The following is a 24,574-nucleotide window of genomic DNA, read 5'->3' as shown; positions in this document are numbered from 1 at the left end:
GGCGCAAGCGAGACGGCCCCTGTTGAGGCAGATATGTTGCGACGGGTACGGATACTAGAACCAACATTGGCAGTGGATAAGTACTCGAACTCACATGATCGCGGCGTTGGGTGGTGGGCGGTTGACAGCCTCGTCGACCAGTCAGGCGCTTAAGCAACCTGGTAAGCAAGGGGCTGGCCCGGCCACATGGACAGGCAGTGAAAGTGCAGCACAGACGCGTCGTGGAATGCGGTACGGACACGGTAGAAAGATTTCCAGTGACTGACATCAAATTGCAAAGCTAACATATACTTATGACCCTTGTGCTGACATGCGAACCGACTTTGACACGTGCGACCCTAGCTCTATCATCTGAAGAAGAAACGAAGAGATGATATGTCCCAACCCAGACTCAACTCAACCACAAAAAGACCCTCTTAGTAGAGGTACATTACTCGTCATCCCTATCCATCATCCTATAGCATCATGGCGAGAGCACCGACAGCGCCAACGACCACCGTCGACAGGGCAAGGGCGGCCTTGTTGGCAGCACCAGTGTAAGGTGCCACTGGCGAATCGCTCCAGTCAGCAGGCGCACCGGCACCAGAGGCCGCAGCACCACCCTGAGCATCGGCGACAGGCTTGCCATCGGAACCGGTAGCGGGAGCAACAGGCGCACCATCAGCACCAGCATCGCTCCAGGCAGCAGGGTCGCCACCAGCAGCAGCCGCGGGAGCGACAGGCTTGCCATCAGCACCAGTAGCGGGAGCAACTGGCTTGCCATCAGAACCGGTAGCGGGGGCGACGGGCTTGCCATCAGAGTCGCTCCAGCCTTGGGCAGGGGCAACTGGCTTGCCGTCGGCATCAGTCCACTGGGGCTTAGCACCAGCGCCGGCACCGGGATCAGCGGCATCACCCCACTTGGGTGCACCATCAGCAGCAACATCAGAGTCGCCCCATTTCTTGCCATCGTCGTTGGCGTCGCTCCACTCAGCATCGTAGTCACCAGCATCGTCCCAGTCGCCGGCCGAGCCGTCGGCCTTGCGACCCTTCCAGGGGCCCATCTTGGGGGCGACACTAGCATAAGCACCAGTCTCGCAAGGAATGGTCTGAGTGATGGTGGTAGGGCCGCCATTGTGGCCGCAGCGGTCGCACTCGTGGACAGTGGTGGTGAAGTCCTTGGGGATGTGGCCCTTGCCGTGCTCGGTGCACGGGCACTCCTCGGTGATGGTGTATTCGGCACCGCACATGCCTGGGCCGTTGGCGCAAGGCGCAGGGTAGACGGTGACATACTCGTTGAGCTCGGTGACCTTGCCGTCCTTGCCGGTGAAGGTGATGGCGAGGACCTTGGACACGTAGCCGTAGTCATTCCAGCCGGGCTGGAGGGTAGGCGCCGCGGTAATGCTGGGAGTGGCGGTGCCAGTGGGCGTCACGTTGCAGTAACCACCTGGGCAGTAGGTGATGGTGTTGGAGAGGGTGATGGTGGTCGTAGTGGCGGTAGGGCACACCGAGTAGGTGATGGTGGTGGTGTCCTGGGCGAGAGCACCAGCGGCCAAAGCCATGAGGGGGAGAGCGCCGCGCTTCATTGTGTCGGTAGTCGTGGATTAGTGAGTCCTATTGGTTGGGGAGCTTTGGTCGGAGGTCCGGTGTAGATTGAGGATGATGCCTGGCTGGTGAAACGAACGACGACTAAAGGAGTGACTAGAGCACGAATGCTTCTTGTTGCGAAACGAGTGTCGGGCTGGTGAACTGAGGAGAGCCTGGTCCTAAATGAAGTGAGCACTGGTTTCCTGGGAGTTATATGGCGGCCGTGCAACGCTTGCATGCCTGCATTTCCACGCGTGGAATGTTGGATTGCCGCACCGACCACCACAACAAGTAGCTTCTTTTGGTAACGCCATCACACAAGAATGTACACTCACGCGCTCAGGAGAATGTCCAGGAAAGTTTCCCGTAGATTTCTCAGCGTGTTGCGATCCTGAGTGGTCCTGCAACCACCGGAGCTCGCTGTCATTGGGCGAATGCCAAAGGCCAGAATTTGCACGGAAGATGAGTTCGTGCTTTCCGCCCCGTCGATCGGGAGTAGGCACTTCCAGCGGGTCCCCGGTGGCATTAATCGTGGTCTGCCGCTGTCGGTCGTCCAGTGAACGACTGGCGGAGCACGCCAGCAGCCACCGTGTGCTCGCGGAGCCGACATACAATGCCAACAATCAATCTATAGCCAAGCACGAAAGCATTTCGCCACTGCAAGAAATCTAAGCGAGAAACGTGTCAATAACCTGGTTTGATTTGGTTGCAAGATTTGTATCCCATTAAATCGACATTCCGAGCCCATCGCCCTCACTGAAGAGGACCCGACGAGTAAGAAACTTCCTACAGGGAATTTTTCTCTTCAGAGCCACTGAACCAAGAGGTCCATGGCAACGCATCGCTGTTGAAGACTGAGCAATGGTCGTGGCTGGCTCTGTTGCTTTTATTTTTGATCTAAGGAGAAGAAGAGAAGAAGTTGCAGCTAGGGAAAACAGTTTTATCGGCAGCTCAGCGCCAAGCCACGTAAATGGATTATCATTCGCCCGAAGCCGATGTCAACCTCATCTTCCCCCCCGTTCGAGCCTGTCGCCTGTACCTGAGGTATCTGCCCGACCTCAACTGACACTCACGGCTGAATCCATGGACACTTCAAACACCATCGCACCGTTCCGGCCCTTGTTCAGCGTTAGTTGACGCCCAAGGCGTGATTCCTTCCCTATGCCAGCCACCACGCATAGGCCGAGGGTTTCGCCTTCTCTGGTTACGCCAAAGGCGTCCTTGAGCTCCTTTCTCCGCTCGAAGACGGCGAGACCGTTTATGACACCTCGTATCGGTCCACTAGGCTCGCTCTCAGAGCCGTCAGCCGTGTGGAATGAGCCGCCATCTCCGTTTGTGAGTGCCGGACCACTCCCTTCCTCCACCCCGTCCACTCCACACGCGGCTCTCCCTTCATTACCGAGGACGCCTAGAGGCATTAGTGACCGCTTATCGTCACTCAGTTTCCAGATCCTGATCCAGCCATCCCAGCTGCCGCTCAAGATGACGTCTGTGCCGGGAAGTGCCACCAAGGCCGTTACTGGCCTTGGAATCGGCCGTCTGGTATCGTGCTTCTTTTGCTCTTCAATGACCTTCAGATCCGCCTCGCTAGTCACTTGCTCAAAAGGCTGCGGCTCAACGACTCCGTGCGCTGTCTGTATCGTGAACAGGCTTTTCTTCTTGTGCTGACTCCAAAGACTGATGGCACCCGCATCGGAACCCGTAACGAAATGGTGCGGTGGTAATGCCGCCACACAGTCAAGACTCCCCGTATGATACGCCTCTTTGCTCGAACTGTCGCCCAGAAACTTTAGTTGCGTTTCGTCCACGACTTGCCATAATCGAGCACTTCGATCTCGCGCGCCTACCGAAACGCACTGATCAACTGCCAGAGCCGATACCGCCGGCACGTGATCCTGGTGGCCGAACAGTGTCTCGACGTATGCAAGCGATTCTTCTCCCGCCAGACTGTACGTCTTGATGCTTCGATCCGCACTCGCCGAGAACAGCTGTTGGCCCAAACTCGTCTGCGAGTGCCCTGGCGCAAACGCCACACCCAGGACCGAGTCTCGATGAGTCGTGAAAGTCTTTAGCGGCCTTAAATCTTCCGCAGCCCACACAATCAACATTCGGTCCTGTCCACCCGTAACAACGAATTGCCCGTCTGGCGACGCCGCCACACTGACAATGGGACCTTTATGCCCGTGCTGTCCTTTCTCTTGCGCTCTGATCTTGACACCTTTCACGTAAGCCATTTGCTCTGGCCTCCGCTTCCCAAAATGTGGCTTGGTACTGGGCCTGCCATTCTTGTCACCCCACTCCTGCGGCGCACGTAGTCGCCACTTGATCAGTGTCTTATCCTTGCTCACAGTATACGCATATGGTTGACAGACCGCTACAGCAGTCGTCGACTGAGTATCGGCTCGAAATGCGCAATGGGACGCGTTCTTGAAGTCCAGCTTAGACGCAATAAGGCGGAACTGGCGACCCTTTGCTTCGTCCACATCTTGTCGAAGTCGCGATGCAATGAGATCATCATCAAGGTCTTTTGCGTCAAATCCAACCTCCTGTACCTCCTCTCGTATATTGTTCAGATATCGTTGTGCAAGTCGTACTCTGCGCTCGGCGGCAGTCTCGTCTTCTTCCGAGCTGGCTTCGCTTTCGTCCAAGCTTCCCTCGTCGTCGATAATCTCCTCATCGGTATCGCTGCCCGAGATCGATTCATCTCGCTGCTCATCTCTGGCTCGAGGTGCTTTCCGTTCCGGCTCGCTTGCCCGCTTCGGCTTTTCTACATCTCTGCGTTTAGAGGGTTTGCTCACACGCTCGTCCGCTCGCTTACGCTTCTTCTGTGAAGCAGGAACGGTGAAAAAGGAGGACATGTTGTGTAATGCGGTTCAAAGACTCGTACCTATCTTGTAGGAGCCATGGCGTTGGTGGCATAAAAGTTCTCAAGCAGCGGCGGAAAGTCGAGCCCAACTTTTTTCTCCACACCTTGAGTTGAAGTCATGTTGCCGCAACCGCCGCCCTAGAGGCGTGCTACGGCTGACAGCAAAAACGACTGCTGCAATCGCCATTACCAGGCACTGGTTTACGCGCAAGTCACTTCGCGGAGCATTGGACATCGTCGACTTTCACCCCAGCAAGCCCGGACTCGTCTAACTTCAGTCTTTTGCTTGCTCGTTTCTCTAGATCATCACTTGACGATCCGACCTCTTCTATACCTCTCGAATCACAGACACCCTTTCTACCCAGCAAGCACCTCATCATGCAGGTCCGCCCAATCCTTCCTGCGGTCTCCCACTAACCCACCTCGTAGGGAAGTCCTCCTCGGCCTCACCGGCCGTGATTTCACCATCATTGCCGCGAGCAAAGCGGCGATGCGCGGTGCCACGATCCTCAAGTCCAGCGACGACAAGACCCGCGTCCTCAACAAGAACAACCTGATGGCTTTCTCCGGCGAGGCGGGCGACACAGTGCAATTTGCCGAATTCGTCCAAGCCAACGTTGCTCTGTACTCGATGCGCAACGAGACGGAACTGGGTCCTGCCGCCCTGGCCGCGTTCGTGCGAGGCGAGCTGGCCAAGAGCCTGCGGTCGAGGCATCCGTATACTGTCAACCTGTTGCTCGGCGGTGTGGACCCCATCACCAAAGAGCCGAGTCTATACTGGCTGGACTATTTGGCGAGTGCGGCGAAGGTGCCATATGCGGCGCACGGCTACGCGCAGTACGTATTCGCAAGCTTCCTCCATGCTGTTCCCTTCTCCATATATCGCAGCACGCTGACAGACTGGGGCACGCACGTAGATACTACTGCCTCTCGATCCTTGACAAGCACCACCACCCAGACATTAGCTTCGACCAGGGCATGAAGATTCTGCGAATGTGTACCGACGAGCTGCAACGACGGCTGCCCATTGACTTCAAGGGCATGACAGTCAAGGTAGTCAAGAAGGACGGCGTGCAGGAGATCGAGTACGACACCAGCAAGCAGGTTCTCAGTGCTTGATTTATCACTCGGCCCCTGCAAGAGCAGCGCTGTACTGTACGTCTTAGGTTTGCCACACCGGCTCGGGATGGGAGATGGGTTGGAAGGCTGAGGATGTGCCAGCTCCTTCGATAGAAAGGACAAATGCATAGCGCCGGAGTTCACGGCTCATGATACCAAGCAGATCTGCAGCTTCAAATACACAGCAAGGAAAAAGGGAAAAAAAGTAACGCCCGTCTGGGGTATCATGTCGTGCTTCTACGTAAGATGCTGCTATTCAGCTTTAAGTGTGGTTGCAAGCCCATCAATGGCTTTTCCATTGAACAATTCCGCCCATCATTGCGTTCCCTGCCTCGTGGCAATAAACATATCTCGTGATACTGCAACGCTTTCTCTTTTGGGTCACTCGCCTTCCACGCCTCTCCTCGTACAACAAGTTTTCGCAGCGCTATCAGTGAGGCATACGCGTCCTCTAGTGCACACGCATGGGGCGAGATTGTGTCAGATCAAGCACTGGCTGGAGTCGTTGACCTCGTCGTCTGGATGGCGGCGGACTTCGACTGTAGCTGCTGTACCTCGATGGTCCCCCCGCACTCAGTCCTCGATCGCTGCGTTGGCTGTGAGTCGCCCTACGCTGCCTGAGCCGTCGTTGACGAAGAGCGGATGATTGGGGTGGGCCACGAATGGCGGTGTCATCGGATTCCTCTGAAACTTCGGAGTCCTCCTCCGAGAATGGTGGTGGAACCTGCTCGTCGACTCCGGTTCCGTCTTCCTCTTCATCGTCGCTGTCGACTATGCGGCGATTGCCCCTCCGATTTGTTAACCCAGTGGTGTGGGAAGGAGGCGGAACTTCTTGGACCGATGAGCCGTCCGAGTCGTAATTCGTCTGATCATCCGTCTGACTGTCGTCACCGTTCTGAACTGTGACATCTTCGTCTCCGGATGATTCACTATTGTAGTCGATGTTGTATATTGGCCGAGATGACAGACTGGGCGCCGCATCGTCTTCATCATAGGATGGCTCCTCGATTTCGCTCGATGTGTCGTAATGAGAATCATACGCGAAGTTCGTGGATGCCGGATGATGTATTATGGGCTCCGTGCCCGGTCCTAGATGGCCGGGGTGTGGGCTCCTATGTCCTGGGTGCCGCCTCTCGCTAGCCAGGCTATCCAGATCCTCATCATCATAGTCAATCTCACGAGGATGATCGTGCTCTTCATCATCGTCAATGAAGTCGTCCATCTCGCCATCGTCGTCCTCATCCTCACTAACACCATCTTCACTTAAAGATATGCTAGATGGTCGAGGAAACGGATGACCTGCATAATGCTCGTCTTCTGCTTGGCTCTCTTGGTCGTAGAAATCGTGGTGAACGTGGAAACCAAAAGGTAGGGGATGAAAGGGTTCGGTTCCATCGTCGTCTGGGGAGATATCCCTGTCGTCCTCTTCCGAATTGTAGGTCTGTTCAGTAAGGTCGTCGATGTCATCCTCATCAGAGAAGCCGTAAGCGTCGATCTCCCACCCACAGCGGTTACACATGCCGTCTTCAAGTTCGTGAGTGCAAGCTGGGCATCTCTCGACATGGTCTGCTTCATCCCATATTGGGTGGGGAGCAACTGGTAGGTGCGGTGGGCGGTGTCCGAGACCATGCGGTGGTCTTGTAAAAATACCTTTGAATAGTCCACGGGACGAACGGTCTGCTGCAAGCACACGGGCTTCGTCCGCCTTGCCAGTTTCGTGTTCCTGGGTCGTCTCATCTTCAGGCAGCAGCTCGGCTCGGTTGAGAAACATATGGACCAGATCTCGAAGTGTGTAATTCGGACATGGCTCAGTGCGAATTATGGCTCGGCAGTCGGGACAATTCTTTGACCTTGGACGATTATGGCTGCCGCCTAGCCAGCTTGAAAGGCACGAGTAGCAATATGTGTGCCCGCATGACAGGGTGAATGGCTCGTAGAATGGTTTGAGGCAGACCTTGCACTGAACAAGAGCCCGCATGTCTTCAATGTGCTTTTGAAAGGTGCCCAGAAGGGCCATATCGGTAGATGTCATCGTGGACAGCACTGATGGCACAGGATTCCGTAGGTGGAGTGGCCGGTATGCGCACAAGGCGCGGGAGTTGATTTGGCAGATCGCAGCCCAATATCACAGATGAAAGTAATGTATTGAATCTAGGGAGGGATATCGGCGACGCAGTACGGCACAAGGCAACGCCTGGTCTTGAAATGCTGAGCTCGTCGAGGTGTCGATAGGTAGCGAAGAGTGCCGCCGGCAAACGCGTTGCCTCCACTGAAAGGAAGACGGTCAAACTGGCACGAGGCCGCAAAGGCCAGGCGCATTTAGAGTTATCGATAAGGTGCCGCCGAAAGGCTTGGCAGTCGTTGTTGCCTTCTCCGAGCGCTTTACCTTTTTTGCTACAAGAAAACTGCCCCGAGTCACTGTCTGCAGATGTGGCGGGCACTCCAGCCATGTCCAAGGCCATTTCGTTCGGTTTCGGCAAGCCCAAAGCAGGTGCTCCTGCGAAGGGTGCTGGGCCACGGCTTCCACAGCCGAAAAAGACTCAGACTGCGCCTCTACGAGCGCAGGACTCGGACAACGAGGAAGACGACGAACCACAGCATGAGTCAGTAACTGGCTTCTCCTCCACCGGAGCAATTCTAAGCAAGCCTGTTCAACAGACAGAGGTGAAAATCATCCAAAACTCTGGTAACGGTGACTGGCGGACTCGTGGCCGCAAAAACCTGCTTCCCGAAGAAGTGCAGGCTGCACAAAATGGCGAGGTGGTCATGGTCGAAAGAGACGAGGTCAGCAAAGCGAGCGGCCTCCAGTACTCAGAACAGAAAGAGGTTGATGAAGGAACTGAAAATGCGCCTGTGCCTGGGAGCGCAGATACAGCGAACGGACACCCTGCGAAAGAGATGACTGAAGACGAAATCGCCATGGCGGCACTTCTCGGTGACAGACCGAAGAGCAACGCGATTATCGCTGCGCAAGCAAATGCTCGACTTCAAGGCCAAGATGAAACTACAGACTTCCGAGAAGACGTTGCATCACGCCCAGAGTCAAGCACGCTCGAAGACTATGCCGCTATGCCCGTCGAAGAGTTTGGCCTAGCAATGCTACGAGGTATGGGCCAGAAGCGAAAAGCTGCAGGACAGACCATCAATCTAGAAAGCGAGAAGGATGACAATCCACGCAAGATCCGCAAGCAAGAAGGCTTCCTCGGCATCGGCGCAAAGGCAGCACCAGGTTCTGATGTGGAACTGGGTGCCTGGGGCAAGGCCGACATGCGTAAGAACAACAAGGGCCAGGGTTTCTTCACGCCACTGATGCGTGAGAATAAGGAGACTGGTGAGCGGATCACAGAAGAAGAGTTCCAGAAGCGGATCAGAGACTCCAAAAATCAGAAGCCTGAGCAAGACTGGCGTGACCGCCGCGACCGCAATTTGGAACGAAGTGGTCGAGACCGAGATTCAAAGCGAGACGGGGATCGCAAAGCGATTACCAATGGTGACGGGTACGACTCCTCCAGACACAGCAGTTCGTCACGACGGTACAGAGATGAAGAAGACGAGGACAGGCACAAGTCCAGGCGGCACAATGACGACCGTGACTCGGACGGCGTGAGATCGAAACGAGATCGAAGTCGGTCGCGTGATCGCAGAAGACGGAATGAGGATGACTATGATTCCAAGCATCGAGACAAGCACCGTAGCCGACATCGAGATGATGATCACCATGCCTCGAGCTCGTCTCAACGAAGTCGCCATCGTGACCGAGAGAGAGACCGCGACCGAGACTGGCATCGAGACGATGACAGAAAACGTCGCGACGATAGATAGATAATGTGGGAATGTTGCGGGACATTTATATTCCCATTCATTTTCCGACCCCCAAAACCTGCCATCTTTCTTCCGAGACTCATCTACTATCTTACAGTGCACACCCGCATCTAGCAATCTTTACACCATCGCAGCATCTGCGGTCACTGCTTTTGCACTCCCGTTGATCCTAGTCATCGCAGTCCCTGATATCTCATCCATCTCCCGTAAAGTGTACTCCAACAGATAACTTTCATCCACCAGCTCCTCCAATCTCTTGTAGTGCCGCTCGGTATACACCTCCAACGCCCTGAGCAGCGGCCTCACGCCCTTCAAGCGCCTGTTCTCCGCCAAGTCCACAAAGAAATCCACATCGTAGCTGCGCAACAGGGTGCCGAGCACGCGCTGCGCCACGACCGCGGTGCGTGCATTGGTGTTCCAGTCCCGCACCCGCTCCAGCAACTTGAAGACCTGCTCCTCGTCCAAGCTGGCGAGCACGTCGTCCACGGCGCGCACGCCCGTGAGGCTACCAGGCTCTTGCTCGGCGGCAGGGAGGGCGACGACGTCCTGGAACACGCGCAGTAGGCGGCCCGGGTGGTTCAGCGCCAGGCTCAGCGTGATGACCTCGCGGTAGTTCTTGGCCATGATGTGGTTCTGCAGGAGCTGGTCTTGTTCGATGCGCTCTGTGGCCTGACGGGTGACGGTCTCGCTGGTTTGCGTTGTGGTGTCTGCCCAGAAGGTGAGGGTGGCGTCGGCGGCGCCGGAGATGAGGGGGTAAGGTGGTGGTGTGGGAGCGGTGGAGTGTGGAAAGCACGGTGTGGCGAGTGCCCAGACGCGGTCGCTGTGGTTGTCGAGTGTGGTGAGGAGGTTGTCGGAGTCTGATGGGGCGTATGGATCCCAAAGCTTGATGAGGGTGTCGGCAGAAGAGGAAGCAATGGTCGGATGTTGTGAATGGGTTTTACGGTGAGCGATGTCGTCGTCTGATGTGGTAGCGTCGGTATCTAGGGGCGGGAGCCAAATGACCTTGAGGACTGAGTTACTGTGCCCTTCGAAGGTGAGGAGGCAGGTGTATGTGGAGAGGGACCAGACTTTGACTGTCTTGTCGCCGGAACCACTAACGAGGAGGCCACGGGACGAGCTGGCTCCGCCTTCTGCAAGCGCGATGGGTGGCGTGCCAGCTGGAGAGAACTTGATGGACCAGACGCCCCGCTTGTGGCCACGAAGGATGCCTGTCACGGAGCCGTCCTCGAGAGACCAGATTTTAATGGTCCGGTCCTGCGAGGCGGATGCGAAGAGAGGTCCGATCGGAGAAACGTCAATGGCATTGATGTCCTTTTCGTGGGCAACGCGTGTATAGATCGCGCGAACGCCGCTCTGCACAGCATCATCGTTGTTGACTTTCAGTTTCGAAGTGTCCCATCTCTTGATAGTCTTGTCTTGTGAGCCTGTGATCAAGAATGCTGGAAAATGCTTTGAGGGATGCTTTGCCGCGTTGCCTGAGGGTGGACTTTTGGGCAGGGCAACTGCTCCGATAGATTCAGCATGTCCTTCAAAGACTGCTGCACATTGGAAGGTTGAATTTGTTGGGTCGAGTCTCCATAGCCTTGCCGTATTGTCTTTGGCGCCTGTCGCCAGCCAATGCCCTGACCAATCCGTGTCTAAGCTAATGATTATGTCAGTGTGCCCATCTAATGATCCAGTGTCGTTGCCGAATACGGATGCACTTGAGCTCCCGTCAGCTGATACTAATTTGATGCTCTCTGTGTTGATCGCCAGTGCCATCGTAGATCGATCAGGCCCAACGCAAGCCATATCGATGACCTCGTCGAGGTTGGCTGTTTTTCGCCGGACCACTGGCAGTGGACATGAGGCACCTTTCGGTACGTCGTTGCTTAGTTGAGAGTAGGAATGAAACTTCATGGTCTGATCTTGGTGGATAGTCAGTATCAGAGATTCTGCGCTGATTGAAACTGCTGTAACGATCGAATCCGTTTCGAGTCCTGGCTCTTGCTTGGGCGTAATCTCCTTGCCAGTGGAAGTTGACCACAACCTCAGGTTGCCGTTCTCCCCACCTCCGAAACAGTATGCACCGTTCAGGAGAAGTCCAGAAGTCTCGACAACTTCCAGAACTGGGATTACTTTGCGCTGTTGCCATGTCCTGGCGTCCCATAATATGATGGTCTTGTCTCTGCTTGCTGATAACAAAAACCCTTCATGCTGTGAAAAACATAGTGATCTTACGACACTTGCGTGAGCATCGAGCGATGCAACAGCTTTGCTGGCAGCGAGGTCCCACACTCGAATCTTGCCTTCCTCACCGCCCGTTGCCAGGCCGAGTGATGATGCTGGTTGATTTATTGGCACGCCTTTTCTCTTCTGCTGTGCGAGCTGCAGGCGGAAGAAGCAGATCGCAGACACAACGCCACCGTGAGCATGAAAGGTATGCGTTGTAAAGCCGCCTTTAAGGTCCCATATCTTGACTGCTCCGTCTGCAGCACCCGTCGCCAGTAAAGACTCCGTGGGGTCGATACTGGAGGAGACCACCGGAGTTGTGTGGGCTTTTAGGCTCCTCAGTAGCACTGCGGTTGCGGCTGTTTGTTCATCGTTGACATCAAGCGAGAAGATGCGCATGCTTAGTGACCGTGAGCATATTGCCACGTAAGACGCTTCTGGTCCAAGGCTCAAGCTCGTCACAGCTTCACCATCTCCTTCTATTCGACACAACGGCCGATTGGAACTTGTGTTCACGATCAACACATCTTCATCCACGGTCGTTGCTATTAATGAGCCGGACGCATTGGCGGACACATCCCCACCCGTGTAAATCGGCTCGATGGTTCTTGCAGCCTCAAAGGTTGTCTTCACCTGGAACTTTGTCGCCATGACTGTGATGATAACAAATCAAATCACCTGCAGCAAGTTTTGCCCTGTTTGCGATGGCGTACCAGGATCTGAAGCATTGTGCCCGACGACGACGGTGTGAGCGAGGCGCGAATCTCGACGTCGCAAAAAAAGTTACCCAGCAGAATAGCCTCATCATTTAGAGTTTGCTGCCCCGGCATTAGGGCCTTGGCGCATCAAGTCGTCTCCGATTGGCGCGAAGACCACGGTCTCTCCTTCGCTGCACCAGTGCCTCATACACCAGTGTCTATACATAGAGCAGGCATATCCATTTGTGACTGAAGTCGATCTACGCGACGAGTCTCTTGCTACGCCTCGTCGCGCATGGTGTCGGATTTGTCTCGCTTGCTTCCAACGTGGAAAATTCCCCATGTGCAACCCGTGTAACCACGGGCCACTAGCGCTGAGCATCGATCGGCCAATGCGTCGGCGTATGAACTGATGACCCAGCACCGGTTATGGGCAGACTCAGTCATCTCATCCGACTGGCCTTGGTGAGTTCCATCCCATCTTTCCCGAGCCAAGCGCTGGCATGAGTCCCGCCGCGCTTACACAGTGTTGTCGTCCTCATTCCGCGCGCGAGTCTGACGAATCTAGGGCCGGTCCGCCTTTGAGGAGCCTTTGAGGGACGAAAATGGCGAGTTTGTTCTCAACTCTCATGCCTTTGATAACGGTGCGCCCGGATATGTTCAGCAATTCGACAGTCGTGGCCACCCAGTCAATGAGAGTTCGGAGCGAGCAGATAAAGCTCTGAGAAGGGCTCAGAACGAGGTTTTGCGGGTGGTGGGCGTCGTCAGATCGAAGCATGATACAGATACGAAGCTTGCACGGCGCCACGACCTTTCAGATGATGAGCTAGTTGACTTGGTCAAGCTGGAGAATTTCGTTGGCCTCGCCATGCGAGAAATTTTCGCGTTGGGTCTCGATTTCGGCTCCTGGTGGGCGATATCATTCCGCTCTAGGCTTGTGGTAAGTCAAGTGCTCGCCCGATAGTGAGCTGCGCTGATCAATATCGCAGACATTCCGATCATACTTCGCACCGAGCTTGATGGACGTCATGTATTCAGAAACACGACGCCTGGGGCCACCAGCTTTCTGCCTTTCGGGGCTAGGCTTCGGTATCGCTGCGGATTGGATACGAGACTATCGGTACATGTTCACTCCATCTATGCATCGGCCCATCCGTCCGAATGTCGATGAGTTTGGAGATGTTGATGAGACCCCTTGGACTGAATGGGGCCTGGACAAGCTGTAAGAATCTCAAAGCTCAGAATTGCCTCCTTCTTAACGATCACAGGAAAGATGTGGGCATCTTCACGATCGAGTGGCCGATACGTGCACATAGCATGCTCCAGGCGCTGGGTCTGATGCCAGTCGAACACCTTATTTCCTGGTCTACCTTCATATCCCCGCTCAGCGAGTCGCCCAAATATTTGGCGAGAATGCCTGCAGCGGTATCACTTCCAGCTTACGGAGCGTTTTGCATCAGTCTGGTAACTTCTCCTTTTGTCCTTGCCTATATTGGCGAGCAGATACGCGAAAGCATAGAATTGAGACTTCGCTTCCTATTGCCAGATATCATAGCGAAGCCGGATCGTGCTGACAGACTCTCGGTCGGAGGCCGTGTTGGGGAGCTCGATACCTACACGACTATCATACCGAAGTTTCACCAGGACCCTCTGGCCATTCCGTTCCTGAAGTCACGGCTGTCTTTCCTTGATCAGCTACGCATCGCTTTCCCAACATGCCTCAAGATACTGACCTGGCTCCGACTCACTTCTGGTGGAGACATGATCGACGGAGCAGAAATACCTGAGATTCTGCAGGCAGCAAAATATCGGTACGGAGCTCTGGTCAGAGAGAACCATCGAAGGCCATTGCAAGCGCAGCTCCCTGATGATCAGCTTCGCAGAATGGCAATTGACCAAGCCTTGTCGGAGATGCACATCGACCCCATTGGCAGAATCGGGTATATTCACGAATGGGCTGATGATATATCAACAGCTACGCCCGATCCAGACGACCTCAACTTGAGCGACGCTGACGTTGACGAGATGACGGCAGGAGGACACGCACTCGCACCCAGAGCACAGATGTCTGACGAAACGGAGATCAGCCCAACGGTACCACTCGAGAGACTTCTTGAACCGGTCGATCTCCCCGAGGCTAACATGCCTGACCCTTCAGCCCCATCCACTCCAGTACCCGGACTCTCAAGAGCCCCGTCTCTGGCACGGGCATCACACACCCCTGAAAGGCTTCAGGGTATCGCCCCACGACCAGTGCGTCGTCCAACTGAGCTTGACGAAGATATCTCGGCCATTGCTTCATCGTTGCAGAATCGAGCAGCCACTCCGAAACCAGGTTATGATCACCGCTCGAATCCGAAGTATTTTCGGGTCACTACGTTGTCTACATTTACAGGTGATCTAACATGTCTCTGCGCAAGCTCTTTCTTGGCGTCAATGATCATGTTGCCGTTCGACGTTTACTACACAAGAAGGCTTGCCACTGCATTCTTGGCTTCCGGAACGGCACAAACTCCACGAGCTACATCAATTCTTGAAGACATTGGGCCTCTCAGGCCAACCATGGGAATATTCAACAGCAGTACGCTTGCGCTGACGGCGAAAGTGCTCATGACATTCCACTTAGAGGCTCTGGCGAAATTGTTAGTTTTATCTGTTGGGTCGCGTGTCTGTTCATGGATGGGAAAAGCCTGGTTCCTCTGGGGGCGCGCGTAAGCCCAACCTGTGCGAGTCGTCTGCTTCATGACTTCTGGGCCATTAGGACTGTGCGAGCCTGACTGGTCGTCGATCAAGGACTACGAGCAAGGGAGAAGTGTACAAATATGGTTAGGATGAGAGTGTGCAGCGATAGATTCGGTAGCCGACAATGTACAAGCAACTCTTGACTACCCAGATTCAGCTTTCCAATACATGCTTGACAAGTTTCGTATATCCCTCCACCGACTCTTCTAGATCACCCACCGTCAAACCCTCGTCGGCCCCATGGGCAACCAATATACTGCCCGGCCCGTAGAGATACCGCTTCACTCCGTCCTTCAATTTCAGATTAGGAACGTCAGTTCCATAGTTCACACTGATGGTCTCAAACCCCTTCACATCCGCATCACAGACTACAGGGCCGTATCCTTGGCCCAGTTTCAAGTCCAGCAAACCCTCCGGATCCACCGCATGCACAGCATCTAGGATGATCTGGTTGACCTTGTCGATTGTCCCACCCGCCAACCGAAACGTCACATCCGCCGCCGCATGCTCCGGCACAACATTAGCCGCGACGCCACCCTGCATCCACCCTACATTGACGGTGCTCTTGCCAAACTTCTTCGATCGTGGCAAGCCACCTTCATCCTCGGGGATATCACCCAGCTTGTCCAGAACCGTCAGTGCGGGCAAGATCATGCTGTTCGCGCTACGCCCCAGCCACGGGTATCCCGAATGCGCAGCCTTACCCTGCGCGTTGATATACAGCATGGTTATGCCCTTGTGACCGGTCGCCAATTTGAGCTCCGTGGGCTCGCCGAACAGCACTGCCTTCAGGTTGTCGGCCTGGGAAGCATAGAGAGACGAGGAAGAGAAATGCTTCATGCCGTCGCCGGTCGTCTCCTCGCCAACGACGAAGAGGAGGCCAATGTCGGCGGCGCGGACGCTGCCCGAGGCGAGGAGTTGCAGCGCGGCGGAGGTCTGTGCTGCCACGCAAGCTTTGTCGTCCACAGTACCGCGGCCAGAGATCAAGATGTCCTTGCGTTTGTTGGATTTGGCGGAGGAGAGGCTGTATGGAAAGTGGGGTGGGACGGTGTCGATGTGGCTGGACAACATGACCTTGGGCCCCTGGTAAGAGGCAGCAGTGCTCGTATAGCCAGGGAACTTGCTGGCATCTGGAACGGCGTAGATGTTGAAACGCTCGGCAGTGCTGTTGGGAAGGGGTACCGCCTGCTTAGTTACCGTGAAGTTGTGGGCTTCCAGGAAGGAAACAAGTAAGTTGCCAACTGATGCCTCATTTCCAGTGACGGAGCCGACTTCGCAAAGAGCACGATGAAGTGTCAACACGGGAGATGCTGCAATGACATCTGAGAGGCCGTCTTTGCTTCTGGAAGACGGAGCGAGCACGTTCTGGACATCGCCATTGAAGACGAAAGCGGAGACGAGGGAGACGAGCCCAACGAAAGGCACCAAAGTTGGCCGCATACTGATGCGGCGCTCTATATATAGGCTTGAGCTACCTTCCTGAGGCGAACTTATGGAAATGGCAAGAACCCAAAAGCTATATATCGCATCACCGCCGCTCTGGCGGACATGTCCTTCGTTTGAGGTGTAGCTTGATCTGTCAGGCAGTAAAAGCTGCACCTACGGTCTTATTCGCGTGACGTACATCACGTGCATAAAATCTTGGCTGGCCGCACGCCAAGACCCGTAGGTTCTAAGATTTGTCTGCGGCTCGTCGACACCACCGCCCGTGCCTTATTGACGTCCTCTTTTCCTTGCAACACCCACCTGTCGTCAATCAAGTCACACACCATGCCTCAGGAGCGTGTGCAGAAGTCCGGCATCGCCGCCGGCATCAACAAGGGCCACGTACGTTCTCCCATTACCCATCGAATATGCGCCGACTCTCGAGCTGCGATTCTACACCCACACATTGCCTTTCATATTTCCATGTCGCTTGCCGGCAATATTAAAATGATTGCAAATGCAGTGAAGGATTCAAGATCGCTGACAACCACAACAGAAGGTCACCCCGATCCAGCCACCTGCCCGCGTCTCCCGCACCAAGGGCCACCTCAGCAAGCGCACCTCGTTCGTGCGTGACATCGTCCGCGAAGTCGCCGGTCTCGCCCCCTACGAGCGCCGTGTCATCGAACTGCTCAGAAACTCCAAGGACAAGCGCGCAAGAAAGCTCGCCAAGAAGAGGGTAAGTTTTTGATCTCAACCCCCCGTTTGTTGCACAGGTTTCCAAAAGACTCGTTGAAGAGAATTGAGAGGGCGCAGCAAAGACTTTCATTTCGGGTCACAGACAATCTTGAGAGAGCAAGAACGAGGCTAACGTGATGATCAATAGCTCGGTACCCTCTCCCGCTCCAAGAGAAAGGTCGACGAGCTGCAGCGTGTGATCGCTGAGGCTCGCCGTGCTGGTCACTAAGCGGATGGCTGGACAATTAACGACCATGTCCCGACAATCTCTATCCCCGATATCCGAGCGAAAAGGCTTCACTATCCACAAAGGCCAAATGAGCATGGAATGAGCGGCGTTTCTGCTTTGCGCGTGAGAGAAGTGCGTTGCAGCCTTATTGAGGCGAATGGGCAGTAGATGTTATGATTCTCCATATGGGACCGGTGGATGACCACTGCCGGTTTACGTTGATGGAGAAGGCCGTGGTGGCTCCGGTGTCGCAAGTCATGGTTACGATCTCGATAACGTACGATACAATGCGGCACCAACAATGAAGAAGCAAATCAACCATTAAAGCGAATCATTGCAAAACGGCATGTGTGGATGTCGCTTGTGCCGTGTTCATGTCCTTGTCCACTGCATTGCATTGTTCTATGCCGTCGCTAACGTCTCATCATCCAAGCCTGTTCTACATTGAAGAGTGAGCCTACTACATCAAGGCTGTGTCGAATCATTTCTTGTTCAAGCCCTTCAACCATTTAGGCATCTTTTTGCCGATCCCGCTGCCGCTTCCTTCACTCTTCTCTTCTTTCTCCGTTCCACCGATGTTGACTCTCGTGCCTTTCTCCTCTGGGCCACTCGACACTGGTGCCTCGGGCACTCTGAGGTCTTGAGCCCTCGCCCGCAGCTCTGCCTTCAGGACGCTCTTGGCTCCTCGAGCAGTTGCGCTGGCAGTTTTCTCATCCCAAGCAAAGACCAGTAGCACTCGCCCCTTCAGATGTAGATCTTGAATGAGCCGCTTGCCAGTGTCTGGAATAACTTCCATAGATCCTCGTCCACCGCCTCCAGGTATACCTAGCACAAACGGCTCACCTTTGACTTGCGTATCTAGGCACTCCTCTCTGACGAAGGTGTACAGTGTCGTGCCAGTATCTTCTCGCCTGAATTTCGTCCCGAGCGCGGACTGGTCTGGGAAGCGGACTTTCACTTCCACCTCTGTGATGGCGGCGAGCCTCTCTTGTTCCTCTTTGGCTTGAGCAGCTAGCTCAGCATCGGTTTTAAGTCTCCGGTTGCGACCTGCCTCGGTGAGCATTTTCTGGTGCGCTTGAGCGTGTTCAATTGTTGGCGTAAAGTCTGCTTCGTTATTTTGGGTTAAGGCGGCAGATGGGGTGATGCCTGTGGGTGGCCTATAGATTGACACTGGTCGTGAGGTAGGAGAGGGAATCTCTTCAGCGGATTGTTGTGTTTGGCTAGGTTGAGGGGTTGACTCTGTCATAGAGGCACTAGGTGTGGTTTCCGCTTCTGGCTGCGGCTCCGTTCCGGACATAGCTGTGTCGGCTGATGGTGGTTCATTGACGTCTTTAGTCGCCGAAGACTCTTCTTGAGGTGTCTGAGAGGTCGTGGATGTTTGTGCGCGGGCGGTCTCTGTCGTGTAAGGAGCGTCAAGTGAGTCAAAGTATGCTTGAGTCTCCTCTAAAGCATCCTCCAAGGGTCTCTCCGTAGGTTTAAAGCTGAGACGCATAAGGCTGCTGCCACTGTTCAGTCCCAGCTGTGCCAGCGTCTTCTGCAGATCTGTAAACGTGGATAGCTCTCGGTTCATGATCTGCACCACCGGCTGCTCGTAGTATAGACGTCCGGCCCCGGCTCCACTTGATGGATTACCCCTTGCTGTGAAGTTCCTGCTGGGTGCTGGACCTCCAGCCACACCAGCTTCAAATTTCCTTAGAAGCAGCCACAAAGTTGTATTGCTGGGGAACTTGTCTGAGAGCCTCGCATTAGGCACGCCTTGTGCTTCTGACTCTGGCAATTGTAACGCGACTGAAACAACACCGGTAGACTTGGAAAGCTGCACAAGCTCTAGCTTGGCACCGGGAGCGAGTCCAGATAGTCGGTATGGTCTCGTTAGATCGACTTGCTTGTTGTTGTGCTTCAACCCATACTGCTCCGGCTTGTAGCCTAACTTTCGACAGGCCTCCTCTAGTACTTCACTTAGATTCGTTCCTGGTGTAGTCTTGACTGTAGCTCTTCTTGCCGTGGAATCGATAACCACCACATTGGAGGCCATCTTGCCGGTCTGCGGGGCAGAAGTCGTGGGTCACCAACAGTGGCCGCAGAACGGAAAAAATGGATCTGCGGCGCTGTCAGGTTGAATCCAGGTGGTGACCACGTAGTCGGAGAACACAACGGAAGACCACAGAACAATGATTTCGAAGGCGGAGAGTTGCTGTCGCCTCCCCGCGGATGCCTGGTCTACTGGTAGGCGTAGCAAGGCTGCGAGGCTGCGTCATAGCATAAAAGTGAGTTCTAGCAGCGCTTGTGGCGCTTAATCGGCGCTTAGCCACGGTGCTCTCCGACGCGTAGTATGCTTGACAGCCTGCGTCCACTTCAAGTCTTCGAGCACGTCTAACTACAGCCACGACCATCTCTCGAAGCCTCGGACAGTCGTCAATTCCTCGACACTGCTCTGCATTCGCTGATAGATCCGAGTCTCAGCCTCCAGACTCCTTTCTTACCTCCACACCACCGTCGCCATGGTAAGCTCTTCCTGCCGACAGTGACATACCCATCCACTAACCGCCCGGAAGTCCTCCCCCTTCGACATCAATGGCGGTGCCCTTGTCGCCATGGTCGGCAAAGACTGCGTTGCCATCGCTTGCGATCTCCGTCTCGGCATGCAGGCATTGACGGTCTCGAATAACTTCCCCAAGATCTTCTCTTACGGCCCGTCAACATATCTCGGTCTCACTGGTCTAGCAACGGACGTTCAGACTGTCTCCGACACATTCCGCTACAAGGTCAACATGTACAGACTGAGAGAAGAACGCAACATCTCCCCACAGACGCTTGCCAACCTGGTGAGCTCCAGCCTGTACGAGAAGCGGTTCGGACCATGGTTTATCTCCCCGGTGCTGGCGGGCATCAATCACACGACGGGCAAACCATTCATCTGCGGCTTCGACAGTATCGGCTGCATTGACTTCGCAAAAGACTTCATCGTCGGCGGCACAGCAAGCGAGCAGTTATTCGGCACGTGCGAAGGCTTATGGGAGCCGGATCTGGTATGTTTATTCCCAAAGTTGCTTCACCGGTCTACCGGCGCGACGCTCTGATAGGCAGTCACTTTACATCGCATAGCTGCTAACTCAGATTAGGAGCCAGAGGCACTCTTTGAGACCATCTCCCAAGCGCTGCTCAATGCCGTCGATCGTGATGCGCTCTCAGGTTGGGGTGCACACGTGTACATTATCGAGAAGGACAAGGTCACTAAACGGTTACTCAAGGGCAGGCAAGACTAAATTTGGTGGTCCAATACGGGTGTCTCAAAGCTTGCGGCATACCAGGCATGCATTGCGAAGGGGGCGTTGGACATCGGAAAGGGCCGAAATCGAAAGGCTTGCAAGCCGGCTACACATCGTCGGCTAGGAAAATCGAACAGGCTAGCAGCTGTCTGACCCGTTGAGCCGCGGAGACTACACTGTCGAAGGATCGGGCCCCGGGCTGACAGAATGCTGGCTGCAAACTGCCGGATCTGGGACGGTCCAAAGTCTATACCGATGTCGCTGATAGTCGGGAATTCTGATCCAGGGCGTGGGCCTACGGACGTTATCGCTTCACCTCTCCCGGGCTTGCGACCGAGACAGGCGAGCGCTATGTGCGCGGAAACTAGAAAATGACCAAATGCATCCACATGTTGATTTGCACTCACGTCTCGGCGGCGCTGCCTCTCTCTCTTGCCTCTCCTTTCCTGTATACAAACAGGTTCTGACCCCGAATGCGCCGACTAGGAGTGCGTGCTTAAACGGAAAATCATCGACTGCAGGTCTTCACTGTCTACTGCCCCCCTTTAGCTAGGTCGTGGGCGCAAGACGCATATATTCGATCTTATTCTACCAACTTCGCAACTCATGCCCTTCCACAGCCGCTGGTGACACTCAGTCCCGGGACCATGCTCATTCCGTACAGTATAAGACACCTACTACTTCCTGCTTTGGCCATCAACAGGTCTAGCCGCGAATCTCTCGCCCAAGACGCGATCAGAAGCCAACACGCCCGTATAAGCATCCTCCTCGCTCTCCAGCCATTTGCCCACACTGACCTCTGCAGCGCCGTCGCCTCCCGTCGCATCGATATACTGCCTGAGCACCTGACTGAACTCCTTTTCCTCGCGCTCGCCCTCACCACCGATGTCACCAGACTCGGCGGCTTCGCCTTCAGCAGGTAGGACCATCTCCATGATGCGGCCAAGGGCTCCTCCCTCGACCAAGCTTGCTTTGGCCTGCTGCGCTGCTCCACGGATGCCATCCCTGAGCTTGACGCCGAGCTGCTCGAGCTGTGCGAGCTTGTCTTCGGGGATGGGGTTCCCTACGTTCTGCACAACGGCTTTGCCTTTTCGCTTGCCCTTCGCGTCACCGGCAGCGGAAGGTAAAGTCGCCCGCGCGGCCCAGGTGGTAAATGCGTGTACCAGATGTGAGAGCTCGTAGCCGACATACCAGTGATGCAAGTGTCTCCAGCTGCCACTGTGTTCGACATCATGCTTTTCCTTGAGCCACTCGGCGAGGGTTTTTTCAACGGCAGCCAGCGCATCCTCATCATGATTCTTGCCATCTTTTGAACTCCTGACAAGGTCGACAACGTGCAGTACTGATCGGTATAGGTCCTCCTCCGGACCGGTGAGTTGCCCTTCGTTCAACTCGTCGTTGAGTAAATGCTTGCTGGCTCTTTGCTGTTCTTCCTCAAGAGCCGCCCATTCCCTTTCCTTGACCTCTTTTTCTCCCACTGGGTCCAAATAATCCAACAAGCGTTCAAACAACAGCATTGCTGCCGCCCAACCTGCTCCAGGGTCTGGCCCGCACCGTAACATTGTCCAAACCTTCTCATCACCGTTGGAATAATGAGGTAGATAAGAAGTGTCCCGTAAGTCGTTGAGCTCCACATCTTGACGCCACTGGACCTTTGGGTGGGAATTGGCCAAGTCAACCGCTGTCATTCGTAATAGCTTTCGCTCCTCAAGGCCGCAAACAACATTCCATTCGCTCTTGTCAATTTGTGTCTTCGTGTCCACAGCATCGAGAATATTAGAGTAAGACCCTTCACGAAGGCCACGTTTGACACTGTCAGCCAAGCCGGCAATAACCTTGTCAACATTTTGTAATGTACTCTCGACGGCTTGCAATGGACTAAATAGTATCTTTTTCTTGCCGTTGTGGCCAGCCACGTCCTCTAAAAGGTGTGGATGAAGTGTACTGATCCGAGTGAGGCAAAGATGCCCTACCGTCTCCCATTGCAGATTCTTCACGGACAAGGAGCTGAAGGTTGAGAGGGCCAGCGACAAGAAGCCAAGATGTCGATAGAGTGAGACAAGGAGGACTGATGCTGGAAAGAAATCCTCGTGCTTGCTATGGCATCTTTCGAGGATGACTGTAGCTTTGAGGAGGAGCGCTCGGGAGGAGATCGAGAAGGACAGCTGGATCAGAGAGAGAGCAGCCAGGACAGGTGCTTCTAGGACTGGGGTGCCTGCATCTAGGGAGGTGTCATAAAGTCTGAGGGCGCCTGTGGCGTGTGCGAAAAGGTCTTTGGTATCCGGGCTGGGGCACAGTCGAGATGTCTTGAGAGCGAAGAGTTCGGCTGCCAGCGAACTGGAGTTGAACGAAGAAGCTAATGTCTGAAGCGACTGCTTGTCAAGACGTTCAAGGGCGGGACGCAAGTCCGAGAAGGCAAAAGACCTGTTGGCAAACGCTGCAAAAAACTCCTTGTAGATGGGTAGAGCTTCGTCAGGAGAGAAGTCGGCTTTCTCGGTAACCTGCTCGAGCCTTTTCAGCAGCAAGCAGCGAGAGGGCTTCTCCCCGTCAGTCGCGGGTATTGCCAGGAGCTCTCCAACTTGATCATCTCTGCGCTTCCGTCAGCCTATATTCAACAGTCGGGGCTGCTGCAAGACTTACGTCGAGCCCTTCGCACATTCTTCGTTTTGCTTGATGAGTCTCCACACACGATCATCGTCTTTGTAGTTCGAGGAATGTAACAGTCGCTTGCAAACTTCGAAGGTCTTTGGCCAGTCCTTGGTCGTACCGAGGGCTTGCAATAGCAACGATACTACGAGAGCAGGATCCTGACCACCGACCGTAGACTCAACGCTCAAACTAGGCCCAGTCAACAAGTTTACTGCCTCATTGGCGTGTCCTGTAGCCAGATAGATCTGTACTAGGAGTGCAATTTCCTCAGGCGCTGTCACTGCCTTGCCTGGGCTCAAGACCTGCTCCTGTCATACCATCAGCAGCCAACTCTTGATTTTGTGGGAAGCAACTCACCGTGCTCTTTGGTACGCCTTCTACCGCCTTGCTTACAAGCCGATACGCAAGCGTTCCGAAAAGTGTCCTTTCTTTGTCGCCCAGGCTCTTATCCTGGTGTACCAGGAAACACAGTAGGATGTTCCAGAAATCGTAGTTACGGTCGTTGGGGAATGCTTTGCGCAGCGCCATGGCGGCCTGTTGGGTTGGCACACCATGTCAGCTTTCCGTCTCTTCAGAGAGTCTATTGTCCGGGGAGGGCCGGCAACAGTAAATTGATTGGTAGATTGGTGTCACACCTTCTGAGCAGACTGCCATTGGGAGTCCTCGAGGCAGCTGTCGAGCCAGGTCATGAGCAGAGTCTTGTCGCCGGACTTTGCGGCTGCAGCGCGCTCCCAGAGCTTGTTTCCCTCTTGGGTCTCGAGCGACAGGTCGCGAAGGGCATCTTGTAGTGTATGTATGGCATCAAAATCGGTAACGGCCGGTGTTCGACTGCAGAGCCCAAGAGTCTCGGACTGGCCTCTATCGATTTGGCTACGGTCGGCTTGGTTGACGAGAACGTAGGCTTTGAGAGCCTAGACTGGTCAGAGGAGCGGGATAGGCAGGATGTACGAGTGCAGGACGTACCAGAAACTTGTCTGACTTCTCACCCTTCTTCTGCCATTTCTCGCACTCTTTGAGGGCCTGCTTCCAATTCTCTGAAGCAACCGCATCCTGAATTGGGCGGATGCGGCGCTCGGCGACACTACTACCGTCGGCCATCGTGGCAGGAAATCAGATCAATCAGCCATGGCGAAGTGAAAGTTGTGCGCAAGTCGAGAACGGTATGAGCGGGACGAATGGTGAGGATCGGTGGGGTGAGGGCACAAATGTTGCCCAGATTCGCATGTTGCCTCATCTCTCC

The 24,574-nt window shown here is 54.7% G+C and overlaps 12 protein-coding genes across 12 annotated transcripts; 5 read left to right on the top strand and 7 right to left on the bottom strand.

Annotated features, from left to right (window-relative positions):
* Nucleotides 1–455: 455 nt before the first annotated feature.
* HMPREF1541_06520 (uncharacterized protein) lies at nucleotides 456–1,565 on the bottom strand (the record flags this gene model as incomplete). Its single annotated transcript, XM_008720852.1, has 1 exon — nucleotides 456–1,565. The coding sequence occupies one exon, from the start codon at nucleotides 1,563–1,565 to the stop codon at nucleotides 456–458; it is 1,110 nt and encodes a 369-aa protein (XP_008719074.1).
* Nucleotides 1,566–2,624: 1,059 nt separating this feature from the next.
* HMPREF1541_06519 (uncharacterized protein) lies at nucleotides 2,625–4,424 on the bottom strand (the record flags this gene model as incomplete). Its single annotated transcript, XM_008720851.1, has 1 exon — nucleotides 2,625–4,424. The coding sequence occupies one exon, from the start codon at nucleotides 4,422–4,424 to the stop codon at nucleotides 2,625–2,627; it is 1,800 nt and encodes a 599-aa protein (XP_008719073.1).
* Nucleotides 4,425–4,922: 498 nt separating this feature from the next.
* HMPREF1541_06518 (uncharacterized protein) lies at nucleotides 4,923–5,551 on the top strand (the record flags this gene model as incomplete). The annotated part of the gene is made up of 2 exons (XM_008720850.1): nucleotides 4,923–5,269; nucleotides 5,350–5,551. 2 exons carry the CDS (start codon nucleotides 4,923–4,925, stop codon nucleotides 5,549–5,551), a joined length of 549 nt encoding a protein of 182 aa, XP_008719072.1.
* Nucleotides 5,552–6,002: 451 nt separating this feature from the next.
* HMPREF1541_06517 (uncharacterized protein) lies at nucleotides 6,003–7,583 on the bottom strand (the record flags this gene model as incomplete). Its single annotated transcript, XM_008720849.1, has 1 exon — nucleotides 6,003–7,583. The coding sequence occupies one exon, from the start codon at nucleotides 7,581–7,583 to the stop codon at nucleotides 6,003–6,005; it is 1,581 nt and encodes a 526-aa protein (XP_008719071.1).
* A 416-nt stretch (nucleotides 7,584–7,999) lies between these two features.
* On the top strand, nucleotides 8,000–9,373 carry HMPREF1541_06516 (uncharacterized protein; the record flags this gene model as incomplete). Its single annotated transcript, XM_008720848.1, has 1 exon — nucleotides 8,000–9,373. The coding sequence occupies one exon, from the start codon at nucleotides 8,000–8,002 to the stop codon at nucleotides 9,371–9,373; it is 1,374 nt and encodes a 457-aa protein (XP_008719070.1).
* A 120-nt stretch (nucleotides 9,374–9,493) lies between these two features.
* On the bottom strand, nucleotides 9,494–12,235 carry HMPREF1541_06515 (uncharacterized protein; the record flags this gene model as incomplete). Its single annotated transcript, XM_008720847.1, has 1 exon — nucleotides 9,494–12,235. The coding sequence occupies one exon, from the start codon at nucleotides 12,233–12,235 to the stop codon at nucleotides 9,494–9,496; it is 2,742 nt and encodes a 913-aa protein (XP_008719069.1).
* Nucleotides 12,236–12,711: 476 nt separating this feature from the next.
* Nucleotides 12,712–14,997, top strand: HMPREF1541_06514 (uncharacterized protein; the record flags this gene model as incomplete). Its single annotated transcript, XM_008720846.1, has 4 exons — nucleotides 12,712–12,747; nucleotides 12,851–13,222; nucleotides 13,272–13,453; nucleotides 13,503–14,997. 4 exons carry the CDS (start codon nucleotides 12,712–12,714, stop codon nucleotides 14,995–14,997), a joined length of 2,085 nt encoding a protein of 694 aa, XP_008719068.1.
* Nucleotides 14,998–15,177: 180 nt separating this feature from the next.
* On the bottom strand, nucleotides 15,178–16,464 carry HMPREF1541_06513 (uncharacterized protein; the record flags this gene model as incomplete). The annotated part of the gene is made up of 1 exon (XM_008720845.1): nucleotides 15,178–16,464. One exon carries the CDS (start codon nucleotides 16,462–16,464, stop codon nucleotides 15,178–15,180), a length of 1,287 nt encoding a protein of 428 aa, XP_008719067.1.
* Nucleotides 16,465–16,794: 330 nt separating this feature from the next.
* Nucleotides 16,795–17,416, top strand: HMPREF1541_06512 (60S ribosomal protein L36; the record flags this gene model as incomplete). The annotated part of the gene is made up of 3 exons (XM_008720844.1): nucleotides 16,795–16,851; nucleotides 17,006–17,188; nucleotides 17,336–17,416. 3 exons carry the CDS (start codon nucleotides 16,795–16,797, stop codon nucleotides 17,414–17,416), a joined length of 321 nt encoding a protein of 106 aa, XP_008719066.1.
* A 481-nt stretch (nucleotides 17,417–17,897) lies between these two features.
* On the bottom strand, nucleotides 17,898–19,451 carry HMPREF1541_06511 (uncharacterized protein; the record flags this gene model as incomplete). Its single annotated transcript, XM_008720843.1, has 1 exon — nucleotides 17,898–19,451. The coding sequence occupies one exon, from the start codon at nucleotides 19,449–19,451 to the stop codon at nucleotides 17,898–17,900; it is 1,554 nt and encodes a 517-aa protein (XP_008719065.1).
* Nucleotides 19,452–20,010: 559 nt separating this feature from the next.
* On the top strand, nucleotides 20,011–20,682 carry HMPREF1541_06510 (proteasome component PUP3; the record flags this gene model as incomplete). Its single annotated transcript, XM_008720842.1, has 2 exons — nucleotides 20,011–20,445; nucleotides 20,539–20,682. 2 exons carry the CDS (start codon nucleotides 20,011–20,013, stop codon nucleotides 20,680–20,682), a joined length of 579 nt encoding a protein of 192 aa, XP_008719064.1.
* Nucleotides 20,683–21,362: 680 nt separating this feature from the next.
* On the bottom strand, nucleotides 21,363–24,432 carry HMPREF1541_06509 (uncharacterized protein; the record flags this gene model as incomplete). Its single annotated transcript, XM_008720841.1, has 5 exons — nucleotides 21,363–23,274; nucleotides 23,326–23,642; nucleotides 23,692–23,868; nucleotides 23,970–24,245; nucleotides 24,298–24,432. 5 exons carry the CDS (start codon nucleotides 24,430–24,432, stop codon nucleotides 21,363–21,365), a joined length of 2,817 nt encoding a protein of 938 aa, XP_008719063.1.
* Between the last annotated feature and the right edge of the window lie 142 nt (nucleotides 24,433–24,574).

This window comes from Cyphellophora europaea (assembly GCF_000365145.1).
Source record: "Cyphellophora europaea CBS 101466 unplaced genomic scaffold supercont1.6, whole genome shotgun sequence".
Lineage (NCBI taxonomy): Eukaryota > Fungi > Ascomycota > Eurotiomycetes > Chaetothyriales > Cyphellophoraceae > Cyphellophora > Cyphellophora europaea.
This window is presented reverse-complemented; position numbering and strand designations above follow the sequence as displayed.